The following is a 21,905-nucleotide window of genomic DNA, read 5'->3' as shown; positions in this document are numbered from 1 at the left end:
GTAATATATTTATTCTTTGAATTTATTAAACTTACAGTCTTTATTAAAATATCATGAGATAATATATTTACTAATTATATTCTTATATTTATTATTTATCTGAATCAGCTCCGTGGAGGTATCATCTTTTTATTTTAATATAGTTATTTTAATTAATTAAATAATATTATTTACTATTACCAGGAAATATTTAAATTCTTTATAATTAATTAAAGTTACCTGCTGCACATCCGTGTGCCAGAATTATATAGAATTAAAAATTCTTAGAATAAGATTTCTTAATACTAAATATTTTACTTTCTTTAAAAAATATATATTACAGTATAGATTCTTATAATATTTAAGTTTAATCTGTTAGTTTTTTACAGTGGAGATCATTTTACAGAATTTTATATATTTATATTACTAATATAATAACAGGAGATTAATTATAGTAAGAATTAATCTTATATTCTAAATATATTTAAAAAGCATATTTTTATTTTCTTACAGGTATTTTATTATTTTATTATTTATTTTTCTTCATAGAATCAGGTTAATTATATTTATATATATTCTGAAATTCTTTTATAAGAGAATTGCAGATAGAAGACCATATATAAAATTTAATTAATAAAATATCTTGATTTTAATCTTATAGTATTTATTATTTATAAATAAGATTAGAATTTAATAGCTAGCTGATCTAGTAACACTAATTTCTTTATTAAATATTCTATATTTATAGAAGTTAGAGATATCTAGATTATAATAATAATTTAGTAAGATATAATCAGATATAATATATTAAAAACTGTTTATATCATAGATCTAATATAATAAATAATTAGTAGTACTTTTAACTGCTATTCCAGAGAAATTTAAAAAATATATATTTTTATTATCTAATTTTATTTTATATTAAGTTATATGTTAAGCAGGCATCTCTATTATCTATTTTATAAATATAAATTTTATTATTTTAAAATTTATTTTTAAATTTAAATCTAATTTTCCTCCTCCGTGTTAATTATTCTAAATCTTAAAAAACTAGATATCTAGAATATATAATTACTATAATCTTAAATATAAGATTATATTAATATATTAATATTTTATTTAGCTATGGCCAGGGCATCTGTAGTAGTTATAGACTTTATTAATATATTTAGATATTATTTTCTTTATTTTAGTAATATATTTTTTATAAAAAATATCTTTTATAGAATATATAGTCTTTTTCTACTTTTCTTTAGTTATTTTTTAGCTTTTATAATAAGCTTTAATCTTTTTATATAATAATTATTATTTTTATCTTATTAAATTTACTATACTGTTCCCTCGCGTTCTGGTAGATAATATAAAAATTATTATTATTATATATAGTATCTACATTCTTTAGTATTTTATTTTTTATATAGATAATCCATGCAGGTATATCACTCTGTATCTTTTAAAGAAATAAAAATATAATTATAAAAACAGATATTCTGTATTATAAAGTCTTAGTAAAAGTATAATTTACTCAGAAATTATTAATATATTTAATTACTGTAGTATACTTGGATCTTCTTAATTTAATAAGATTATATATAATATTTTAGTAAAGTATAATACTATCTTCTAGAATAATTCTTTAAAATATTTTATATATATTATTTACTAGTTCTTTTATATTAGTAGAATCTGTAAACAGATCTAATATTTTATTTAATATATTTTAAATTAACTATAACTATATAATTATTAAATAAATATATTAAATCTTATATTTTTCATGGTCTTCAGCAGATCTAGCCAGATTCTTATTAATTAGATTTAGTAGGTTGATATTCTTAAGTATTTATTATATTTAAAAATTTTATTTTATTTAATTTATATATTCTTCCAGTAAGATCAGCAGCTCTAGAATATTATCAGATATTTATTTAAAAAGTTTATTTATCTATAAAATAATTTTAATAATTATTTCTTTTTCTAGAGAGAGATTTTTGAACAAGATTTTATATCTAATTTTATATATTATACTAGTTATTCAGTGTGCTTAGTACAAGTAAGTAAATAAATAAATAAAATATACTTCTTAGTGTGAATATATAATCTTATTAGATCTGTTAAACTTACTAAGACTAGTATTCTATAAAATATCTTATCTAACAGTAATAGCTGGCTGTAGTAAGATCTGAATAGCTTTACAGTATAAAGGCCGGGCTTATAATTTCTTGAGAAGTACTCTATAGAAGCAGTAATAAAAATAATAATAAAATAAATAAATAGAAATAAAAGAGTAAGTTAAATTAAGCTATCTAGGAGAGCAAAACAAAGCAACACAAAGAGATGTTTTGTAGGCGGTCCGAGCGCAGCACGTGACTAGCCTACATGAATGCCTCGACATTCACTGTAGTAGTTAGCTGTTCATATTTGCTGTTAGCGGCAAGACGGATGCATCCGAGCGTGTAGTATGTAATGCCAATGTGTGGCTGGGCGGGCATTTTGAAGCCCGCCTGTGGAGGAGTCGTGCTTAGTGGACTGCGTAACTAAGTAATTTGACATGTCGTCTAGCCGCGGTTGCAATAACCTTTTCGACGATTCATACCAATTAACGCAAATAGTTAATGTGTCGAGGTTGACGTATGTAGATCTCTTGCTAATAGCGGTGTGGCCCCAGAACAGTTGCCGGTGACTGAATAAGTCACTTGTGCATGGGTGACCGCCTCGTGACACTTGCCCTTTCAGCCGGGTAGACAGCTGAATTGGGATGTTACACAGGATTCCATGCAGTTGACGGAGTAAGTGATGGATTCCCTGTGGCCAAGAAGCATGCAGAGTCTTGCATAAAACCTAGTAGTGTGGTTGACTACGACTCCGCTACTAGGGGGAGACAAGAAGCTTTAAATGTAAAGATGGATGTCATGAAAGTGTAGCTGGTATTAACCTTTCGGCTGACCACAAGTTTGTCATTCAAAGTCCCTTCAGCCACCTCGCCCTACAGCAACAGCCAGTCTGTACGAAGACCGGAAGGGCGACCGAGCATCAGTTCTACGCTGACGCTATTGCTGGATTGGCTGGTTAGTAGTGGGACTAACCAGAGGAATAACTCAGAACAACGGGCCCGAACGGGGTCTGAATATGTGTATGTGATCTATATAGATCTCAAGATTATAGTAAGTCAGACGTAAGACCACGTAGACAGCAGAGATGGCGAATAATCAGGTAGTGCCTGGTTAAAGTCAATACTTCATCGAACTATTTCTTTTTACTCTTTTTTTTTTTTTTTTTTTTTTTTTTTTGGCCAGAGACAACATTACGGAGTTCCAACCAGCCTCCAAGTTTCTCGTATCATCACACCATATCCTACATGTATTTGCCCCTCGCTCATCATACTGACACTTGTGGGAACTGGTCGTATTTCCCAATCCCGCGGCACGGTTCGTCAATCTCAACACGATCCACCTGCTGAACCGCCTTGTCATCAGCCCCGAAGCGAAGCACCTTGCAACCAGAGGCAATCAATCGAGGAATTTACAGGCCCCCATCCGAGCAACTGCGGTCCGTTCAGCGGATCCTTCAGGAAGGCGGGGCTGTGATCTTGCATAATTCGACTGACTTCTGGTGCTATTCCCCAGGTACTCATGGATATGATAGGAGCCAAAGTTCATTGGTAAATCACTCGCTTGGTAAGCGCCAAGCCATTGAAATAGGTTCAGACTGGGGCACTGTCCGGCATTCTGGCAGCGGTACACCGGAATGTTCTGCTGGTTGCGGAGAAGCGTCGAGTTAGCCGTGGGGCAAATTCAGTCGGTCAAATCACCCTCCAATACGGCAGCCGGGTCCGGACCAGCAGTCGAATTGTTCACGGGGTAGGTGATCAGAGACGCATATTCGTTGACACAATTGGAGGTAATTGTAGGGCGATGTGCAACCTTCCCTGCAGCCGAGCGAGCAGGATAATCATTAAGAATGAAGCGCTCGTCAGGCACGACGCTAAAACTCAGAGCAGGTTCAGTGCCATCGTCTGAGTACTGGCCGATATAATTGGAGGTTTGCGCATCTTACCCAACACTTTCTCACATAAATACTCAACAAATCCGTCCCTTCGCCGCTGGGATACGACCGCGTAGGCCTAAAGTACTGCGCTCGCCGGAACTGTCCCTTCAACTTAGCAGCTTCTTCGTCGTCTTCTTCCTCTTCAGCAATATTGCAGATCCCATCGCCGCCGCGTGCGAGCAGGTCCCAGTGAACGCCCTTCAGTCCCCACGGTGGTCCTGGCAAGGAAGGGTCTTTGTACATGGGAAACTCAAGACAGACAAGAAGACCTCCCGGATGGAGAAGGTCGCTCATACGCTCGGCCCATTTCTGACGGACGGAGGGGTGGAGAGCGCATAGAAACTGTTGACTGCGTAAGTCATACTGCTCTGTGTCCGGTATTGCATTGAAGCATGCAGTAAGGGTGTTCACATACAGTATAATCATAGACCAAGTCAAACTTCTCACCATCACGCAGAGCTTCACTCTCCCACGCTGAGCTGAAAAAGTCGCCGGCAATAAATTCTACATTCCCTATATTGGCAGTAGTCGTAGTTCCAGAGGAGAAATTATACCCTTGTGGACTCTGCATCTCCGAAGTGGCATACTTCCTCGCCTCTGAAACTCCAGTTGCGGATATATCGAGGCCGTAGACGTCAAAGCCATGTAGTGCTAGCATGACGGTGTCGTAGCCCCTTCCGCAGCCCTGTAGGAATATCATAGATAGTTAGTGACTTCGAAGTAGATGTTTTGCAGTAATTCCGCGAATATCCGGTGGGTTTATTGGCTCGTTGAAAGGGGGAAATGATACCGGAACGAGGGCTCTCTTTCTCCGTTTATCGGGGGTGAAGGGGGAAAAGACATCTTTCTGCTGCTCTACTACATCGACTAGTGCAATTGAGGGACTCCCTCTATCCCAGAGATCGCTTTCATTGGAGTCCCAGAGGGCGGACCAGCCTGAGCCTTGGTCTTCCGCCGGCCTGGTGTGAGTTAGATAGGTTAGAGTCGGGTCTTCAATGCAAGTAATCGTGATCGTACCTTTCAGCAAAATGGCTGATAAGGCGGCCTTGAACAGGGGGATTAGGCGTGTGGACCATATTTATGCGAAGAACTCCACCTTTATTCGTGATGGCTGAAAGGTCTGACAGATTCGAGATGCGTCACGGACGGAAAGTCAAATTGTGGGGTGATTAAGAATGGTTCCCGGTTGGCGACGGAGCGGGTCTCCACCAAAGGAAGTCAGATGATTCTCGTCTATTTGCTGCTCTACGTGAGATCCCAATCCTATTTCCTATGGACATGAAGAGACGGTGTTGAGCCCTGAAGCATTGAGCAAAATGGTCGGCGATCGAAACAGTGCCCCGCTCTAACGCCAAATGCTTGGGCTTTGGACCCCATAGATACCGGCGGTTGTATATCGAGCTGGTTGTCATCAACACTGCAACCCATGTGTGGTCGCTAGCATCTGTAGATGTCCGCTGGCATCGCGTCTGACGTGAGAAACACTATAGCAGTATGCTTTATGAGTATATGCCCCGACTAGCTCCGTTTCATGGCACGGTCTGTTGCGACCGTGTTTCTCCGACTACACCACCTGTCCAGGTCACAGAGGACTGAGGGACCTCGACCCGACCTACAGAGGTACAAGGCAAATCTCATATCATCAGCTTTCATCATTACTGACTGATGGTCTAGACACTCTCTAGTGGGGTCTTTTCATATCCGCCTTCCCGTTTAGTCGGTAAGATGATATCGATACTGTGCGCTCAGCAAAACCCACTAGAAATCTTTCAGATGACCTAGAACTGCTACGGTCTTTCACGTGCATATTTAATCTCGGCGTGTTATCGGCCGAAATATGCCTTTAGTGATTGATACCACAGGCTTTGTTCGCCTGGGTACGGACGGTGTTTGCTGGTATCCCGCCATGGCGTTCTGTGCACTTTGGCGGAGCAAAAGCATAACCATGCAACAAGAACAGGCTGTCGGAGCATAGCCCACCGGGTCAGCTCGGGCGAATGTCTTACCTCGAGCCATTTGATTGTCCGAATTTGGGCTTGAAACTATGAAGCACCATCAAAGATCATCGCCAGTGGCATCGATCGGCTTTGCACGCTAGACTACATTACAGATTACTGTGTAGGGTACGGTCGTACCCTGGTGGGGCAGGTGTGAAGACTCTATGCATCAGACATCTGGCAATAACCATGTCGTCTCTGAGCAAGATGGCTTGCTTGCTCGAGAGTGTCTACAACGGCACTAAGACGTCTGATAGAACATCGTTATGGCCCGATTACTCTTGCACCGGTACAACGGGCGTTTACCCTCTCTCCCAGCTGTACCGGACTTCAGATAAAAATAAGCACTGTAGGTGCGGCTAGCAACCCTCGGTGCCCGTGTCACATCTGGCACCCAAGGGCAGCCGTATCTTCACGATTGCTCCGATCAGCATGCCCCCAGCGAATTGATGGAGGAGGGTAGATCATCGACCCAAGGCTCGTGTCTCAGAATGCCCCTGAAGCTTGTGGTTCCCGAGGATATGTGCGACCGGCCAATCTTTGACTAATACTTGGCTTATCCTCGTTACACCATAGGCTTAGTTGAGTCCCGATATTGGGTAACTTCATGCTCTTGAGAGACTTTGGGCTTGGCAAAAGTGGTGAGACATCGAGTAGATAATGCATGTGGGAGTGTGTGTTGAGGAAAAATGTGCTCTGTGTACAAGCTTGACCCACTGTCAGCATGCATTGTCGACTAGTAGTCCGCGTGGTCGGCCACGAGGCCCGGAATGCACATGAAGGCGTCGCTGAATATTCTCCTCTTCGAGTCGCATCCCCGCTGGTGCAGGGGTAACTTTTGGCCCCCAAATTGCCGATACTATGCAAAAATTGACCAGGTTGCTTTGGCCACATTGATTGGGCCCTGGAGAAACACCGAGGACAGCAATGGGTTCCCTTGAAGGGATAAGCGACGCCAATCGCTGCTGTTCAAGGATAAACCTGCGGATGGACAACTCCTTCCCGTTAGCTTAAGACCCGCCCATCTCCACCAGAAATTCCTTCGCGTCACGCTCGCTTGCTCTCGTCCTTCAGCCGTCAGCGCCTGTCAGCACCAGTGCCCTCAACTTCCCCCACAGCGGCCCCTCGCGGCCTATCGCCGACGGGCCCTCAAGCCGCTAAAGTTCACGTTAATTGATCCAGAGCCACGCTGCCCTCCTTGTTCCACTGCAGTTGACGAAGCCTATTGCTCCTCGGCCCCCAAGCATCACAATTCCTGCTGAGGGCTTACTATAGACATCCCTTGGACGGAGGATGTTATCTATGTCTCAGAGTGTGCGCCGGTCGCAACTTTCTTGCTCGAATCAGAAGTGCATCAGGCCATGATGGACATGATGGTTTCCCAATCCTGATTGTACTTTTGGCCCCCACGCGGAGATGATTCACGTTTTGTGGATGGTCTTTGCTGAGTGAAGACCCTGCGTCTAGGCCTGACAGCTCATGCAGCATGCCAATCGTAATATCCTGTTATCGCACTTGTACGCTCCGGGCCCTTGGCGAGAGACTCCATCCTGCTTTGCAGGCTATCTCTTGTGTTTCATTCTCATTTGTGACTGGCTGGTCGGAATATGTATCCCCTGCGTCTGCACTAATGCATCATTGGCCGACAAAAGATCCGTCATGGCCCAGCATGCGGAGGGGTTCATTAACCACGAAGATCCGCGCAAACACCTTTTAGCGGGAGGTGTTCGTTGCGTTCTTTCATCTCGAGCAAACTGATTTGGCGTCGATTTCTTCACTCATATAGCACGTGGAACCCCAGACATACTGGTGCAGTAATCATGGCACCGTTACCGGAGGGCGAAGTGAGTGGCTGGGTGGACTCGCCCAACGATCGGGGTACCATCGATATTATCTGGGGCTGTTGTTTGGTGCTCTCCACCGCTCTCTGGACAGTTCTGCATCTGAACATTCCGGCCCCTGACGATGGCCTTTGGACGGTTCTGTGGCGCAAGCTTCGCTGGGGAACATTTGCTATCTTGGCCCCCGACATGCTGGTAGGCTTCTCCGCCATGCAGTACGAGTCAGCCCAGGAATCGGTGCGCGACATGCACCGCCTGGGCTACAAAGAATGGACCCTCAAACACGCTTTCTACGCCAATAGCGGAGGCTTCGTCCTTCAATCGACAGACTACCCTCCCTTCCCCATTACCGCCGCCTCAATTCACTACCTCGTTGAGACACACCACATCGACTGCCCTACAATCACAGCGGAGGAGATCTGGGATAAAAGCAAAGCAGATACGTTCGCTAAATGCGTTGCATTAGTGCAAGGGGTATGGCTCGTGGTCCAATCCATCGCCCGGGCCGTACAAGGCCTCGCTGTCTCCCCGCTTGAGCTCTTCACCATTGCATTCGTGTTATCCACGATTACGACCTACTACTTCTGGATGCATAAGCCACAGAGTGTTGGGGTGCCGACTGTTATCGAACTCAAGAGCGGATCAGTCACCAGCTTGATCAACAGTGCCGGGGAGATCGGCGTTGAGCCGTTCCGCGAGACACCACTTGATTTCCTGGAAAAGCCGCACCAGCGGTGGCATCGCCGACCGACCCTCGAGAATCTCCGCCCGCAGAAAAGCCCCCTACAGCGTATGCCAGATGACAAAATCGTGTTCAATGGCCTGAGTCAACGCACCTGGCTACTGGTATCGATCCAGGCCATGGTACATCCCGCTGTCCACTTGCTGGGCTGGAACCATGTGTTTCCGACGAGCACTGAACAGCTGATGTGGCGCATCATGAGCGTCTTCCTAGCTTCTGGCCTTCCGTTGTCGAGCATGCTGCGCATAAGTCTGACCGCGTTAGGTTTTGACGGTCACCAGTCGCTGACATGGATATGGGTCCAGCCTACCGGCAAGGAAGAGAAAGGATGGCGTGCTTGGGTGCTGGACGTTGTCATGTCTTTTATCAGTGCCTGCCTGGTTCCGGCCCGCTTGTTTATTATCATTGAGGCTTTCATCAGCCTGCGACAGCTCCCATCGAGTTCTTATGTGACCGTTGAGTGGACGAGTTTCATCCCGCATGTCTGAACTGCTCGAACGAAAAAAAAAACTCGTACTTCTTGTTCCTCCGGAACAGAACTCTTCCGCTAAACACCTGTGGAAGGTCACAGACCGGTGACTCTTCGTCGCTCCTTGCAGCTCTCCAACTGCGATTGGTTGAGGCACTCAATGGACACCAAGCGGCGGGAAATGCACTATCCATTCACGTCGCCATGCATAGCCGCTCCCCAGGGTGCGATAAGACTGCCTTGTCTCTTGTAAAAGCGCGACACGTCATCGACCTAGTTTAGAAATAAACTCCGCCTGGCATACTGAGCATCAGGCCACTCTGTCCAAGTGAGCACAGACAAGCGCAGCCCTAGTCTGTCATCCCCCGCATTTCCCCCGCAAATCAAGGCACATCCGTGGGGGCATCATCTGGGGGAGGAGAGATCGGAGCCAAGCGAGCCAATCGTTCACTCTATTCCGTTCAGATCGGCGTGGGGGCGGTATTCCGTTGGCTGTCTTCTCTTGTGCGCCTTCGTCTAACTTCACACCCGGGGAATGCTGGGCTATGGGCACAACCTCGGCTCAGCATATTTAAATTCACATATCGCCTCACTATCAATCCTTCCGGGTTGTCACCTGTCTCAAGAGATAATGCTAATGATCCATCATGTTTGGCTTCGATATCGAATTTCGCCGTCACCGGTGGGCCTTGATCTACTGCTCCATCTCCGCCATCGGCGCCCTGGTGTTTGGTTATGACAACACATACTATAGCGGGATTTTAGGCATGCAAGAATTCAAGAATGACTACGGCGATCACTATGAGGATGGTGCAAAAGCACTAGCGACGAGCTTTACGTCGCTGACTACCTCCAGCATCTACATCGGGGATATGCTGGGTGCACTCATAGCAGGGCCCCTCAATGATCGCTTTGGTCGGAAAACAGTTCTCTGGATCGCTTCGGCGTTTGTGCTCGCTGGAGGGGTGACCCAGGTTGCTGACACCCACATTGAGGGTGTTATCGTACTTGGCCGCATTCTAATCGGGCTTGGAGTGGGCAACTTTACTGTTACGTCGCTGCTCTAGTGAGTGCTGTCGTGTCATTTGTACATATTTCAATCAACTCACTGACCCTTCCTAGTATCGGAGAAGTCGCCCCAATGGAGATCCGAAGTCCAGCATTGTACATGTACCAGTTCCTGCAATCCTGCTCGCAGTTAGTCGCCTCCGGCCTCACCCAAGGCACCAATTCCATCCACTCGTCTCTATCCTACAAACTACCTATGGGTGGACTCGTCATACTGCCACTTTTCATGCTCTTCTTCCTACCCTTCATCCCCGAAACCCCAACGTGGTACGTCTTCCACAATAGAGAAGAAGACGCCAAACGCGCTCTCCTCAAGATCAACCGCAACGACCGTACCTACGACCCCACAGCCGACCTAGCCTTCCTCACGCAAGCCCGACGCTACGAAGAAGCCCAAGGAGAGGAATCCTCCTGGCTCGCCCTCCTCCTCGATCCCATCGAACGCAAAAAGCTGATCTGGGCCTCGGGCGGCATGTACGCCCAACAAATCTGCGGCATAATATTCTTCTACAACTACGGGGTCGTATTCGCCGAAGCCCTCGGCGTCTCGCAACCCTTCACCATCACCCTCATCACGATGATTCTGCAAATCTTCGCCGTCGCCGCGTCCATCCTAACAGGAAACCGTCTCCGCCGACGCACCAACCTCCTCGCCAGCACTACCCTCATCCTCATCGCCTTCATCATCATCGGCGGCATCGGCACCCAATCCACCCTCACCACTGCATCCAAGTACATCATCGTCGTCTTCTCCTACGTCGTCATCTGCGCATACAACTTTGGCCTCGGCCCACTTACTTACGCCGTATCCCGCGAGCTCTCGGTCGGCGTGAACCAGAACAAAATCATGTCGGTGTCAATCGTGGCGCTTTATTTCTTCCTCTGGGTGATATCTTTCACGGCGCCATATCTGTATTATGATGCCGGGCTTGGTCCGATGGTCGGCTTCGTTTATGCGGGCACGACGCTGACGTCGCTGATTTGGGTGTGGTATTGTGTGGGTGAAACGCAGGGGCGGACGAGGATGGAGGTCGCCATGTTTTTTACGGAGAGGGTTCCGGCGCGGAGGTGGAGGACGCATGTTTTCGCGAATAGGGGAGGAGATGAGAAAGAGGATGTTAGGGCCGAACATGTGGAGGATAAGGCGTAGCTATGTTGATACGGTTGGGCAGGGATGATGATGAGAGTATGTGCTCTTATTCGTGGATAGGCAATATCATTAAGTTGTTCAAATCTTTTACATGCATCCAGGTTGATATTATATAAAGCACACGTCATGTGAATTATATATACCAAGTCTCGCAGGGCAGGGAGTACGATTGCGTTTAAAAAACTTAACATGCTATGTTATACCATAACAATACTTAACACCGTCATAATTCGTTGAGCAGGACAAAGCAAATTTGAAACCGAAGCAAGATAATAACAAGTTGTGTAGTCGTTAAGCTACGCCAGTCAGCTAGTGGATTACGGCCAAATGCAGGAAATAAGGTGTATTGATTCCCCGCGCTCACCTGATCCAGATCTAAAAGAGGAAGCTAAATCCAGTACATATGATAGTTTAGCTCAATCGGATGTAACTGCATCGTGTTCATGGACGCGAGGGGAAGGCTGGCCTTGGCGAACGCTAACTATAGGATGTGAATGAGTGGGATGAACGAGGAAGAGAAGTTTATTCGGTGGGCGCATCTGGCACATGTCACATTTCCTAGGGCTAACCCACGGTAGGAGTGAAACAACAAGGCTAAAATTAGGTACATGTGCAGGAAAAGATACTTTATTTGTTGACGCTATGTTGAATAGAGTCGTCCGAAATGTTTTTCTCCACTGACTGGTTTCCTCATCACCCCGCGTTGGTAATCTCATTATCGGTCTACAACACCACCGTCCCTAAAATGTTCACTAACAATTATACACCAAGCTAAACCCAATCGGCTGACTCCCGCCAATGGAGTTCTGGAAATTCACACTTCCAGGTGTAGTCTGCCACGTTGACTGCAACGCCAGGAAGCTCATTACATTCGAGCACGTATTCGACGCAAGGATCGTATGGAACGGGGATGTCGTTGGCGAAGTTGGGAACTGGAAAGTTGACACCATCTCCCGCCTAGTAGGCTGGTTGTTCCAGGTAGGAGGGGAGGTCAAGTCCCAGGGGTTGGTAGTCCAGATGTCAGCTTGGCTGGAGCCTGTAGCAATAGGCTGCGCCAGGGCCGGGATGTCGATGGCGAGCATACAACCTGTGGCGTCGTTGGGGATTTCGGTGAAGGTGAGGGCGGAGATCTTGGTGTTTGTGGTGGCTGTTCTGGCGAGGGAGAACTGCTGTCCGGTGCTTGGGGTGTTGGGGTTTGCGCTGTCGAGGACGTCGATGGCTGTTGGGGCGATGGTGGTGCAGGCGCGGGGGATGAGGTTCGCGGGTGTGGGGGAGGTGGATGCCACGGAGGCAAGGAGAGTGAGTGCAGTGATGGGACTGAGAAACTTCATTTTGAGAATGGGTATGTTATTCTGATTGCAAGATAGTGTTGAGGCAAGAAGATGACCGAATGAGACAAGGAGATGCTCTTTGGATCTGGTTTCGAAGCAGAGGCTACGTCTGGAAGATGCTTGTATTTATATCTCTGGTTCTGCAACTTCTTTCAAGCTGTAGTCCACTCGGTGAGCCATTTGATCACTTATGAAATGGTAATAAATAGCTAGTAGCCGCATTTTGGAGCGGCTGCAACCTCGTATAGCCCAAAGAGGCATTGACGATACGAGGCCAAGGCCAAGTTGCTTCAATAGACGATGTGATCTGTCTAAATTGGACTCTGTAAAATTAAACGAGAGGCATCCTTCACGACTTGACCACATACAATACCGAGGTATGTATTGGACGCCTGATCTAATTCTGAAGCTGGATAGTATTCGACGCTGAAGCGGTGTCAGGTGGTACTATACTGCTACTAAGGTTACACAGCAGACAAGGAGCCTGCCTAGTGCAACACGAACCAGCCATATTGGGTTGACTATGGCATTATCGGCAAGACATTGTGACAGACGTTCTCGGCTAAGGAGCTGCAGCTATTATGCCTCGTAACCCTGGTGAGCCAGATGTCTCTAGTGAATCTGCGGTAGCATGATACTTCCTCGCTATGCGGGAAACTCCGGAGTATCATGTTTCTACATCCTAATTAGGTGGCCTTCGGTTCTCCAAGTGAATCGTATATCTAGATTCAGAAGACTTAGAGCCGATACTACGCCCACGGGAAAATACGAGACACGGCGATGAAATTCGCGACTGATGAAAAAGTTAGACTTGAGGAAAGTCAGACACTTCCCGCAGAATGGATGCACCTTGTACTGTGTCCCGTGTCTCACGCTAGTTTTCTTGAGAGCCGCCCTTGCTGCTAAGCCCTGCAGCAGATCCGTTGCACGACATCGTGTGCGATCGCTTACCATTTTATCAATTGAGCGCCCGTATAAAATAGAGGCTGCTTCAGGAGTCACTGTTTATCATTCCATTTTGACTAAAAAACCGTGAAGAAGAAAGCCTGCACCGCCCCAGTCTGACTTCGCCGAGTTGTCAAATACCAGAGAGCTGTCTCACTTTGGAGGCAGCTTTTCTCTGGTAGTCGTATTCAGCCATCATTGCTCATCGCTTAAGGCAATATACAAAACGAATATTTCCATCACATTCTTATCACGTGGCTTGTTAAAGTTCAGAATTTTGATGCTAGCAGGTCAAAATGAGAAACCATACGCCCATGATAGCACGATGTGTAAAACATGACGAAGCCACATACACAGGAAATTCAAACCCGTTGTGTCTGCTGAACTGACTCCAAGGGTGTGTTCTGCTACATCCTTGCTTTGGGATTAGAGGTGGTGAGAATAGAATGAAGAGCGACATTTACTGCCTAGAAGCCAAGGCAATGAGATAAAAACTATCTGGTCGTAAATTAATAGAATAGAAATGCGGAGGAATTGATGAGATCTTGCCATGAACTGATACTCGAAGCATAAGCTGCGAAGAAGTAGAGAAGAGATACCCTCAAATTAGTACAACCTACCTAAACCCGCCGAGATAGAACTCCGCAACACCATCCTAAAGCAACATACAATCGGCAAGCCTTGGACATCATAATCTCTCAAATCACTCCAACATAGCTCCTTCCCCGACTTCACTCGCCCTCTCCACCACCCTCTTATATCCCCGTTCACCCCTTAACCTCTCCACATACCCATGCAACAGCGGATACTCACTCCTCGATATAACCCCCAACGCAAACCCCACAGACACCGGCACACTCAACTGGATATCCGCAAGCGTGAGATCTTTTCCACACATGTACGGGCCCCCATCAGGCGCTGTAGCAAGCTGCTCTTCCAGGAATCCGAAGTGAGTCTTGAATTCATTGTCCAGGAACTCAGAATTGACTTTTGATGCGATGAAGTTCGTTATTGGCTTTAGAAAGAATGGAATAGGTGCGTTTTGCAGCGCTATATATCATCAGTATACCTTTGGTATTAGGCAACCTACGATGTGGGAAATAGCTCACCATCGAAAACCAATTTTATCTGCAAAACACTCATCAAGCTCCCCTCCACATAGCTGTCGTAGAACTCATGTCGCATCCATGCCTCCGTTTCACCGCCTAGCTCTTTCTCCTTTCCGGGCTCATATTTTCTGGGAATGAGCTTGGTGCTTGTGGCTTCATCGGCAAAATGCTCAACTAAGTAGCTCATAATCGGGCTCGTCTCGGCCAAGATGATAGGTTTGGAGGTCGGCGAGGGCGGCTGGATGGATACTGTGGGCGATTTGCCAAGAGGGTGAATCTTTTTCAATTCTGCGGGCGCAGTGCCTGTCGGGTTGCGCTTGAAGGGTTGGATGGAGTATTCTAGATTCAGCTCCTCCATTATCCATGCGATGCGCTGGGCGCGGGAGCGCTCGAGCCTGTTATTCTGTTAGTTGTGGAGGTATTAAGGGCTGGGAAGAGATGTACCAGTTAAGAACGATTTTAGCACCGCGATTCGCGCTCATTCTGTCACGGTATGTTGATCGTGATTTTCGTGGTTGTAGGTGGATGAAGGTGAGTTTTTTGTTGCTGGGTAAAGGTTATTTATAGTCAAATTCTGCTGACCTGGATACGCAGTATGTCGTCAGCACAAGAAGTAGATATGTAGGTGGAGTGGATACTCTTTGTCTCTGAGGGATTTCTATGACTCCTCTGCTTGCGCTGGTAATTGCTTTCTTGGTAGGTAATTCGGGCATCGCCGGCACGATTTACGGGACGGCGTCAGCACTAGTAAATTCTACGGTGAGAGATGCAGAAAACCAACGTATCAGCTGACAGCGGGACGAGCATTGAGCCTGCAGTTACGAGTGTCAGACGCACCCTTCAGTAGCCTCATAGACTATGCTAACTATAAGATTGATGTCATCCTTGTGGTCATGTTTAAATTAGACCCAAAATCCCACGCCCTAGCATTGACATCCCCGAGTGCCGCATTCACCAACCTAAACCCTAACCTAGTCAATTCCCATCAATACCTTAAGCAACAACCCCATTCAGCTCATCGGCCGCAAGCCGCAACAAATCTTCCTGTCCCAACACGTTCTGCGTGTAGCGCGAATTGAACCTCAACACCTTCTTCACCTGATTATACGTATCCACATCCAACACCAACGGCAAGCCACTGACATACCACGACACGCCTTCAGTGCAAGGTGGAGTAGTCAGGGACCCAGAGTATGTATAAATATCGTTGTTCATGAAATGTCTCGTGACACTACTGAAATCCAGCAGTCCAAGCTCGGTGGTACTTCCCAGCTCGGCGATTTCATTGACGTCTGCGAAGACGGTATTTAGCAAGGGTGTGCTATGATCCTTGGTGGAGGTGAGATCGATGAGAAAGCCCACCACGGCGATACTTCCATCTGTGTTTGGGATTCTTAATTAGCATGAACAAAAGTAAGCACAGGAGGGGTTTATCCTCGTACCTTCGTCCGAGAACACAAAGTGGGCTTCCATGGGGAAATACTCCTCGTCAATCCGGTGCTCAGAGGGCGTATGGAAATGAAACTGCGCCAGGGTGAAGGTATGATTTCCTACAACGAGGGTGCCATTCGTCAAAGGCACTTCGATGGTGGTGCCGAGGTTCTCGAATTCGAGGTCAGAGACCGTAGGGATATAGAGAGTGACGGTGCTATTGTTGACCTTTGAAATCTCGGAGCTTCCGATGACGATAGGCGACTGGTGTGTCCCTGTTGCGCAAGCAACGTTGGCGCTAGGGTCAAGGCCGTACCAGTTCAGTGGACCTCGCGTAGCAGTGTACCCATAGCTGGGGACGGATGCACGTCGAGCAAGAGGGGTGTTGTGGTAGCAGCTAGCTGCGACGGCGGGGATGAGGGAGAGAAGGGATGTTAGACGCATGGCGCTAGTAGATAATAGTAAATAAGGTTGTGAATATAGTGCGTAGATGAGTGTCTGCAGGAGTTGGGGACCTTGTGGTCGTGGCTAGTCTATATACTTGCATTTTCTGGTTCGTTGATGGTATAGGTTGGTAGGTGTGTGGACGACCATTCAGAAATGCCAGCGCTGGTTACATTGGCTTCAATAATGAGAAGAACACTACTAAGTGCCTATGGAGGTAGTATCCGAATTCTTGGGCTTCTTCCTCTGGATGTTAGGGCAACCTTTTACTCATTCAAGCAGTCATTGTACCGTGAGAGTGGATTGGTTGTTGTCATATCCCACCCCTGCATGCCAGACATCAAGAAACCCGGGGACGCAGACATTTCCCCTTTGCCTACCCGTCCCTTGCATGTAGATTTCTGGGGCGCTACCATAAACCGGATTGTAGTCCTGATTAATCGTAGAATTGGCATTGTTGTTGTCTAGGTCTTCTCTGGTCAAGTGACAGAGAGGAAGACCAAGCCACGGAAATCGATAGGAGACGGAAACAATCTCCTTCCCTGTAATCAAGGTGATCATTCTTCTGGCTTCCATCGACAAAATCAAGGAAAGAATTTGTCGATCAATTCTTGGACATACTTCAAGCAGGCTTAGTAGAAAGCTTAAATATAATTTTAAACTTGCTATGATGCTTTAGTAGTCACACTGACTGCAGATGCAGCTCGAGTGTTAAAGTGGGAGTCAATTTGGAGCAAAGGTCGCCGATATATCTTGTATGACAAACAAAAGAGCAGAAAGCAGCCAAGCAATGATACCAGAGAGTAAGCTCATCAAGGAACGCCCAAGAGAAGGTTATGATACTCCGTACTTAAGAGTATCACCACGCACCGTCGTTGTTCAACTGGAGGAATGCTATCTTTCGGTTTTCTGCAGGTGACGAAATCCGAATTGGAATGAGTATATTTGCTAAGCCCCGCGTCTGTACTTCAAGCCGTCAGGAGTGGAGGTAGTATAGCATTGGATTATAAGAGTATCGGTAGCCTAGAAGCGGTAGTAGCCCTGGTATGCACGCCCACCAGACCCAGAGTATAAAGTACTAGACATGGATCGATAAGTATTTCCGTGACTTTGGTCCAATGTGTACCCGATACTGGACAATCTGACATCATTCAACTAATCTTCTACACGCTACCGTTATCTCCGAGCCGTATCCCTGACTCATGCGCCCCCAACCAAGCATTTGCCGCCGGCCCCAACCAGCGCCCGGTGTTTCACATACGTTTCTGACGGGCGCATGCGCCAGCGACTGGCTCTTATCCTACGAATGAGAAATCAAGAAGATGGTATAAACATTTCCGCTGACTCCATGCAGAATTCCTGAATTGATTGTACTACAAAGTAGGCTGGTTTATACAGTTGCGATGAATCAATACATATGGCACAGCCATTGGTATGTCGTCTAAAGAAGCATCCCCGCGAATGCGCCCAGCCCAAGTATCGTCATCAAGAACCCGCTGTAGGAGAGACCGCTAGCATCACTGCTGGATACAGAGGCGGAGCTGGAGCTGGAAGAGCCAGAGCTCGAGGACGACGAGCTCGATCCCGAGCTACTGGACGAGTTGGTCGACTTGGATGATGTGGTGGTGTTGTAGGCGTTGATACTTGTGTAGTCGCCAGTCTTGTCCGTATAATTGTAGTACTCGGCGGGGGTGTAGTTAATGATACTGACCGACTCCAGATACATGATGAACGGGCCGTCATCGTAGTCGGTTTCACCACCGGCCCATTCGATGGTTCCCTCGGAGTTATCGGGGTCACCGCCAGCCCAGATACCAACACGGACGGTCATGGGGGTCTGGGGGTAGTTCTTGCCATCGACAGCGTCCGCATACTCGAGTGTACGGACGACAGTACCATCGAGAATCCATTCGGTCTTGCTGGAAGTCCAGTTGACTCCATAGGTGTGGTAGGTCTCTTCGGGGGTAGTGACGTTCACGGTGGTGGCACGGTCGTAGGACGTGGTGTTGCCTTTGCCAAAGTAGTTCGTCTGGATTTCCGAGTCCCATGTACTGACTTGCTCCTGGGTAGGGTTAGCATTGGTAGTTTTGAAGCTTGATAGGGCCGTACCCAGTCAATCTCATCCAAGTCGTTAGACTCCATCACACTAGTGCTGATGATACCGGTGCCGTTGGCAGCGCGGAACTTGACCTCTACATATCCGAAGAAGATGTAGAAGTTGGACTCGATAGTAGGGGCATCGCCCTGCTGGCTGATAACAAATTCGGCACCTTTGGAGGTGCTGTTCACAGTATCGGCGGTGACATTCCATCTATCGCGCCAAGACGAACCCTCGGTGAAATTGGTGGTCAGGGACCACTGGTTGAGACCCTTGTCAGGTGGGCAGGTTTCTGAGAGTGTGAGTCAATTATATTACTCTCCGATAAAGTTGTTCCGTCACATACTGTTCGTGGGGTTGCAACTCGAGTATGTCTGAGCTGCACTGAGAGGCACTGTGGCAGCGAGGGCAGTCAATGCCCATGACATATATGACTTCATGATAATAATTACCGAATAAACGGTCTGAGCGAGTGACTAGAGTATTTGAAACGAAAGAAAGCTGCAACGGAGGCTGGCAACGAGTGGAAGGGGTGGAAATGGGATTACAGACTGTATATAGGGTACTGAATCATGACCATGGTTGACACGAATACTCAGGGGCAGGCTAGCTAAGGCAGCAGCAGATATTGAGGTTGGCTATAAATTCTCCCTCTTGCTGGGCGCAAGAGCGCTTCCACTGCGTGTGGCCAAGGATGCATAGCCTGGGCAGTGTTCTTGGTACATCTCATTGGAGGAGGGAGTGGAGCGGCTGTCTTGGGATGACGGCGTGTTGGCAAGCGGTTGGCTCTGGAACGACAGCAAGCCCATGAGGGATGGGGCGATGCGTCGGCCACAAAGCTTGATGAGAGGCGATGAGATGGCTTGCGCGTCCGCCCAGAAGACGGTTCCTGAACACTTACCCGGCAACAGGCACTTGGCCCGAACGGGAAAAGTGCTGTCGTGGACTGTGGATGCGCATGACGCCTATCAAGACTCAACCCAATGCAGCAACGATGAAAGGAGCAATTTTAGAGAATTAATATCGTCTGTTTTGAAGAATAGTATCAGCTTCTCCAGCAAATTCATTTTGTCTAAACCTCAGTGGCATTATCTTAAGCCGTTGCTGAAGCGCGGGAGCGAGCCGAGATTCGAGGGTTATCGTCGCAATCAGTGGAATGGAAAGAAAGATATGAACACTGAACAAAAGCCAATAGGATCGGCTCCGGAAGATCAGTCAGATGGTTCGGTCCCAGCCTCCGCTACTGTCTTTAGGTCCGCACCGAGTCTCAGCCAGTAAACGAGCCCGAAGCCATGAGACTGCGGATCCCGTCGTGGCAAATGCGTATGTTTATCTTGCCAACGTATATCTGCGAGCCTTGTGACCATGTATCATATTAGGTTTAAGGCTCGACTCAAGGCCATTCTAGAATTGTCAGTTCGAAACCTGAGGGTTAACTTTATGCTGGATGTTCTCGGGAATCGGGACGTTCCTGGAACCACCGTCACGAATAGAAACAAAGATGTTGATCTCTATCTCCACTGATGCTATCGGCTAAGGTTTGTGCCAGATAGCCATGGCTAGTAGTAGCACAAAGTACATAAAGAATTGCACATCATCCGTAAGCGAGCTTACTGCTTCTATATTAAGACTGATGTCTTACCTACCCTCTCTGGACTACAATCACGGGTCTGCGCAGCCCCCAGATGTCTTGCTTGTCCAGTCGACTGCTCTTGAACTGCTAGAAGCTCACATAGATTGATCCATAAAATGAACTAAAAACGTGATAGATTGAAACGATGGAACCTGATGACGTGATACGGTTGGAGCGCAAAAGAAGGCGTAGGTAGCAAAACGTACCCATTCATCATACCCTGACTTGTATGTGAGATCTCTCTTCCAGGTCACTTTACCACGTCTCCCTTATTTAAAATACCACAAACAAGGCGCCCAAAATTCGCTAGAGAACGACTCCTGTGAGTCATGAAGTCAAGAGCTTACTGCTTATTCACTCTCATTGCCACTGGGTGACACCCAACTTCCCCTGTCAGTATTACTGCGAGAGTCTCACAAAGAACGATCTTAGAGCGCACCAGATGCTGTGGATGAAAAACGCCCAATATATCTCAGATGTTTACTCGGCCTCGTTCAATCTATGGGTGTCTCATCAGCATTCCTTTACTCGTCGACATCCGATATACTATCTATGGACAGTGGCTCACCTCGACACATACATTCCTAGATGTCTTATACAAGATTCTCTACGCTTGCTGTTTCGACCCATTGTGGCGTTCGTCGGGATCAGAATGTCTGACTAGGTCTTTTCTACGCTATTGATGCTGCTTAATGCCTCACGTCGAGCCACCCTCAGTACACTCGAGATGGAAGAGATATACGTGACCCGAACATGCGAGTAAACCAAGGCCTCCCTATCTCTATCATCTTCTACATATGCAAATTACCCAACAACGACGTAAAGTCTGACCGATTTGACTTGATGATAGTCGAATTCAACTGTGACATCCACCACAGGAGACGGAGAACTTAGTACGAGGATGCACATAACGCCGATGATCCCGCTGGAACGATGCTCCCACTGAACGTCTCACGCAACCCATCAATGCAGCTACGCGGGATGCGTGTGCCACACAGCGCAAAGGAGTCGCTGAATGTGAAGGGATGGTTTGTCACGGTTGAATGGAGTTTGCAGGTTCCCGGTTCTGGCATTGGCATGAATGTGAAAGATTTCGGAGTGGTGGTCATGGAAAAGGAATCGGATCCGAGTCAGGCTCAGGAGCCACAGGCTACATCAGTCACAGGACATGCTTGTTCTATTCGGGCCCGGCTCTATCAGTGCCAGCAGAAGCATGAGCAGCTGAGTTGGAAGGCCTCGAACATTTCCTGAGGCAGTGCCAAGAAAGTTGTTTTCAGGTAGCTTGATAGAAGCTATCTCGGCTTCTTCTCCGTCAGTCTTGCCAATCGTCTCTGTCTAGGTGGTGGCCTTCTCGAGGTAATACGGATCCCTTGCGTTGGGTCAACTGCTCCCCAGATCTTGAGCTTCTGGACTGATGGTTCCCTTTTCTTCGCGGACATGTGAGTCGTCTGCGGTGATATTGTAACTCATTTCGTTTCACGAAAGGGCTGGCCAGTTGATATTGACAAGTTTATCTATGGATGTCGTATTTGGTCATTTGTGAGGAGTAGATGGGATGCAGAAACAGGGCATTTTACTTCAGGTTGTTCATTCGCTGGCAGTATGCCGGCATAAACAACCC

General features: G+C 46.8%; 7 protein-coding genes across 7 annotated transcripts; 2 read left to right on the top strand and 5 right to left on the bottom strand.

Annotated features, from left to right (window-relative positions):
• Positions 1-3,758: 3,758 nt before the first annotated feature.
• BO87DRAFT_116905 (S-adenosyl-L-methionine-dependent methyltransferase) lies at positions 3,759-5,359 on the bottom strand. Its single transcript, XM_025617921.1, has 5 exons — positions 5,044-5,359; positions 4,817-4,985; positions 4,442-4,711; positions 4,036-4,368; positions 3,759-3,963 (listed from the first exon to the last, which is right to left on the bottom strand). Exons 1-5 carry the CDS (start codon positions 5,100-5,102, stop codon positions 3,952-3,954), a joined length of 843 nt encoding a protein of 280 aa, XP_025477436.1. The 5' UTR covers positions 5,103-5,359; the 3' UTR covers positions 3,759-3,951.
• Positions 5,360-7,677: 2,318 nt separating this feature from the next.
• On the top strand, positions 7,678-9,408 carry BO87DRAFT_116868 (uncharacterized protein). Its single transcript, XM_025617920.1, has one exon. It carries the CDS (start codon positions 7,844-7,846, stop codon positions 9,092-9,094), a length of 1,251 nt encoding a protein of 416 aa, XP_025477435.1. The 5' UTR covers positions 7,678-7,843; the 3' UTR covers positions 9,095-9,408.
• A 314-nt stretch (positions 9,409-9,722) lies between these two features.
• On the top strand, positions 9,723-11,293 carry BO87DRAFT_313821 (sugar transporter; the record flags this gene model as incomplete). The annotated part of the gene is made up of 2 exons (XM_025619632.1): positions 9,723-10,141; positions 10,198-11,293. 2 exons carry the CDS (start codon positions 9,723-9,725, stop codon positions 11,291-11,293), a joined length of 1,515 nt encoding a protein of 504 aa, XP_025477434.1.
• Positions 11,294-11,808: 515 nt separating this feature from the next.
• On the bottom strand, positions 11,809-12,792 carry BO87DRAFT_378615 (uncharacterized protein). The gene has a single exon (XM_025623834.1). The coding sequence runs from the start codon at positions 12,622-12,624 to the stop codon at positions 12,046-12,048; it is 579 nt and encodes a 192-aa protein (XP_025477433.1). The 5' UTR covers positions 12,625-12,792; the 3' UTR covers positions 11,809-12,045.
• A 1,377-nt stretch (positions 12,793-14,169) lies between these two features.
• BO87DRAFT_378613 (glutathione S-transferase) lies at positions 14,170-15,184 on the bottom strand. Its single transcript, XM_025623833.1, has 3 exons — positions 15,123-15,184; positions 14,679-15,073; positions 14,170-14,619 (listed from the first exon to the last, which is right to left on the bottom strand). Exons 1-3 carry the CDS (start codon positions 15,158-15,160, stop codon positions 14,273-14,275), a joined length of 780 nt encoding a protein of 259 aa, XP_025477432.1. The 5' UTR covers positions 15,161-15,184; the 3' UTR covers positions 14,170-14,272.
• Positions 15,185-15,729: 545 nt separating this feature from the next.
• On the bottom strand, positions 15,730-16,732 carry BO87DRAFT_378612 (carbonic anhydrase). The gene is made up of 2 exons (XM_025623832.1): positions 15,927-16,732; positions 15,730-15,869 (listed from the first exon to the last, which is right to left on the bottom strand). Exon 1 carries the CDS (start codon positions 16,551-16,553, stop codon positions 16,077-16,079), a length of 477 nt encoding a protein of 158 aa, XP_025477431.1. The 5' UTR covers positions 16,554-16,732; the 3' UTR covers positions 15,730-15,869; positions 15,927-16,076.
• Positions 16,733-17,937: 1,205 nt separating this feature from the next.
• Positions 17,938-19,481, bottom strand: BO87DRAFT_339530 (glycoside hydrolase family 16 protein). Its single transcript, XM_025620625.1, has 3 exons — positions 18,998-19,481; positions 18,663-18,943; positions 17,938-18,615 (listed from the first exon to the last, which is right to left on the bottom strand). Exons 1-3 carry the CDS (start codon positions 19,089-19,091, stop codon positions 17,995-17,997), a joined length of 996 nt encoding a protein of 331 aa, XP_025477430.1. The 5' UTR covers positions 19,092-19,481; the 3' UTR covers positions 17,938-17,994.
• Positions 19,482-21,905: the final 2,424 nt, after the last annotated feature.

This window comes from Aspergillus neoniger (assembly GCF_003184625.1).
Source record: "Aspergillus neoniger CBS 115656 unplaced genomic scaffold BO87scaffold_26, whole genome shotgun sequence".
NCBI lineage: Eukaryota > Fungi > Ascomycota > Eurotiomycetes > Eurotiales > Aspergillaceae > Aspergillus > Aspergillus neoniger.
Note: the sequence above shows the minus strand (reverse complement) of the source record. Positions and strands in the feature narration are given on the sequence as shown.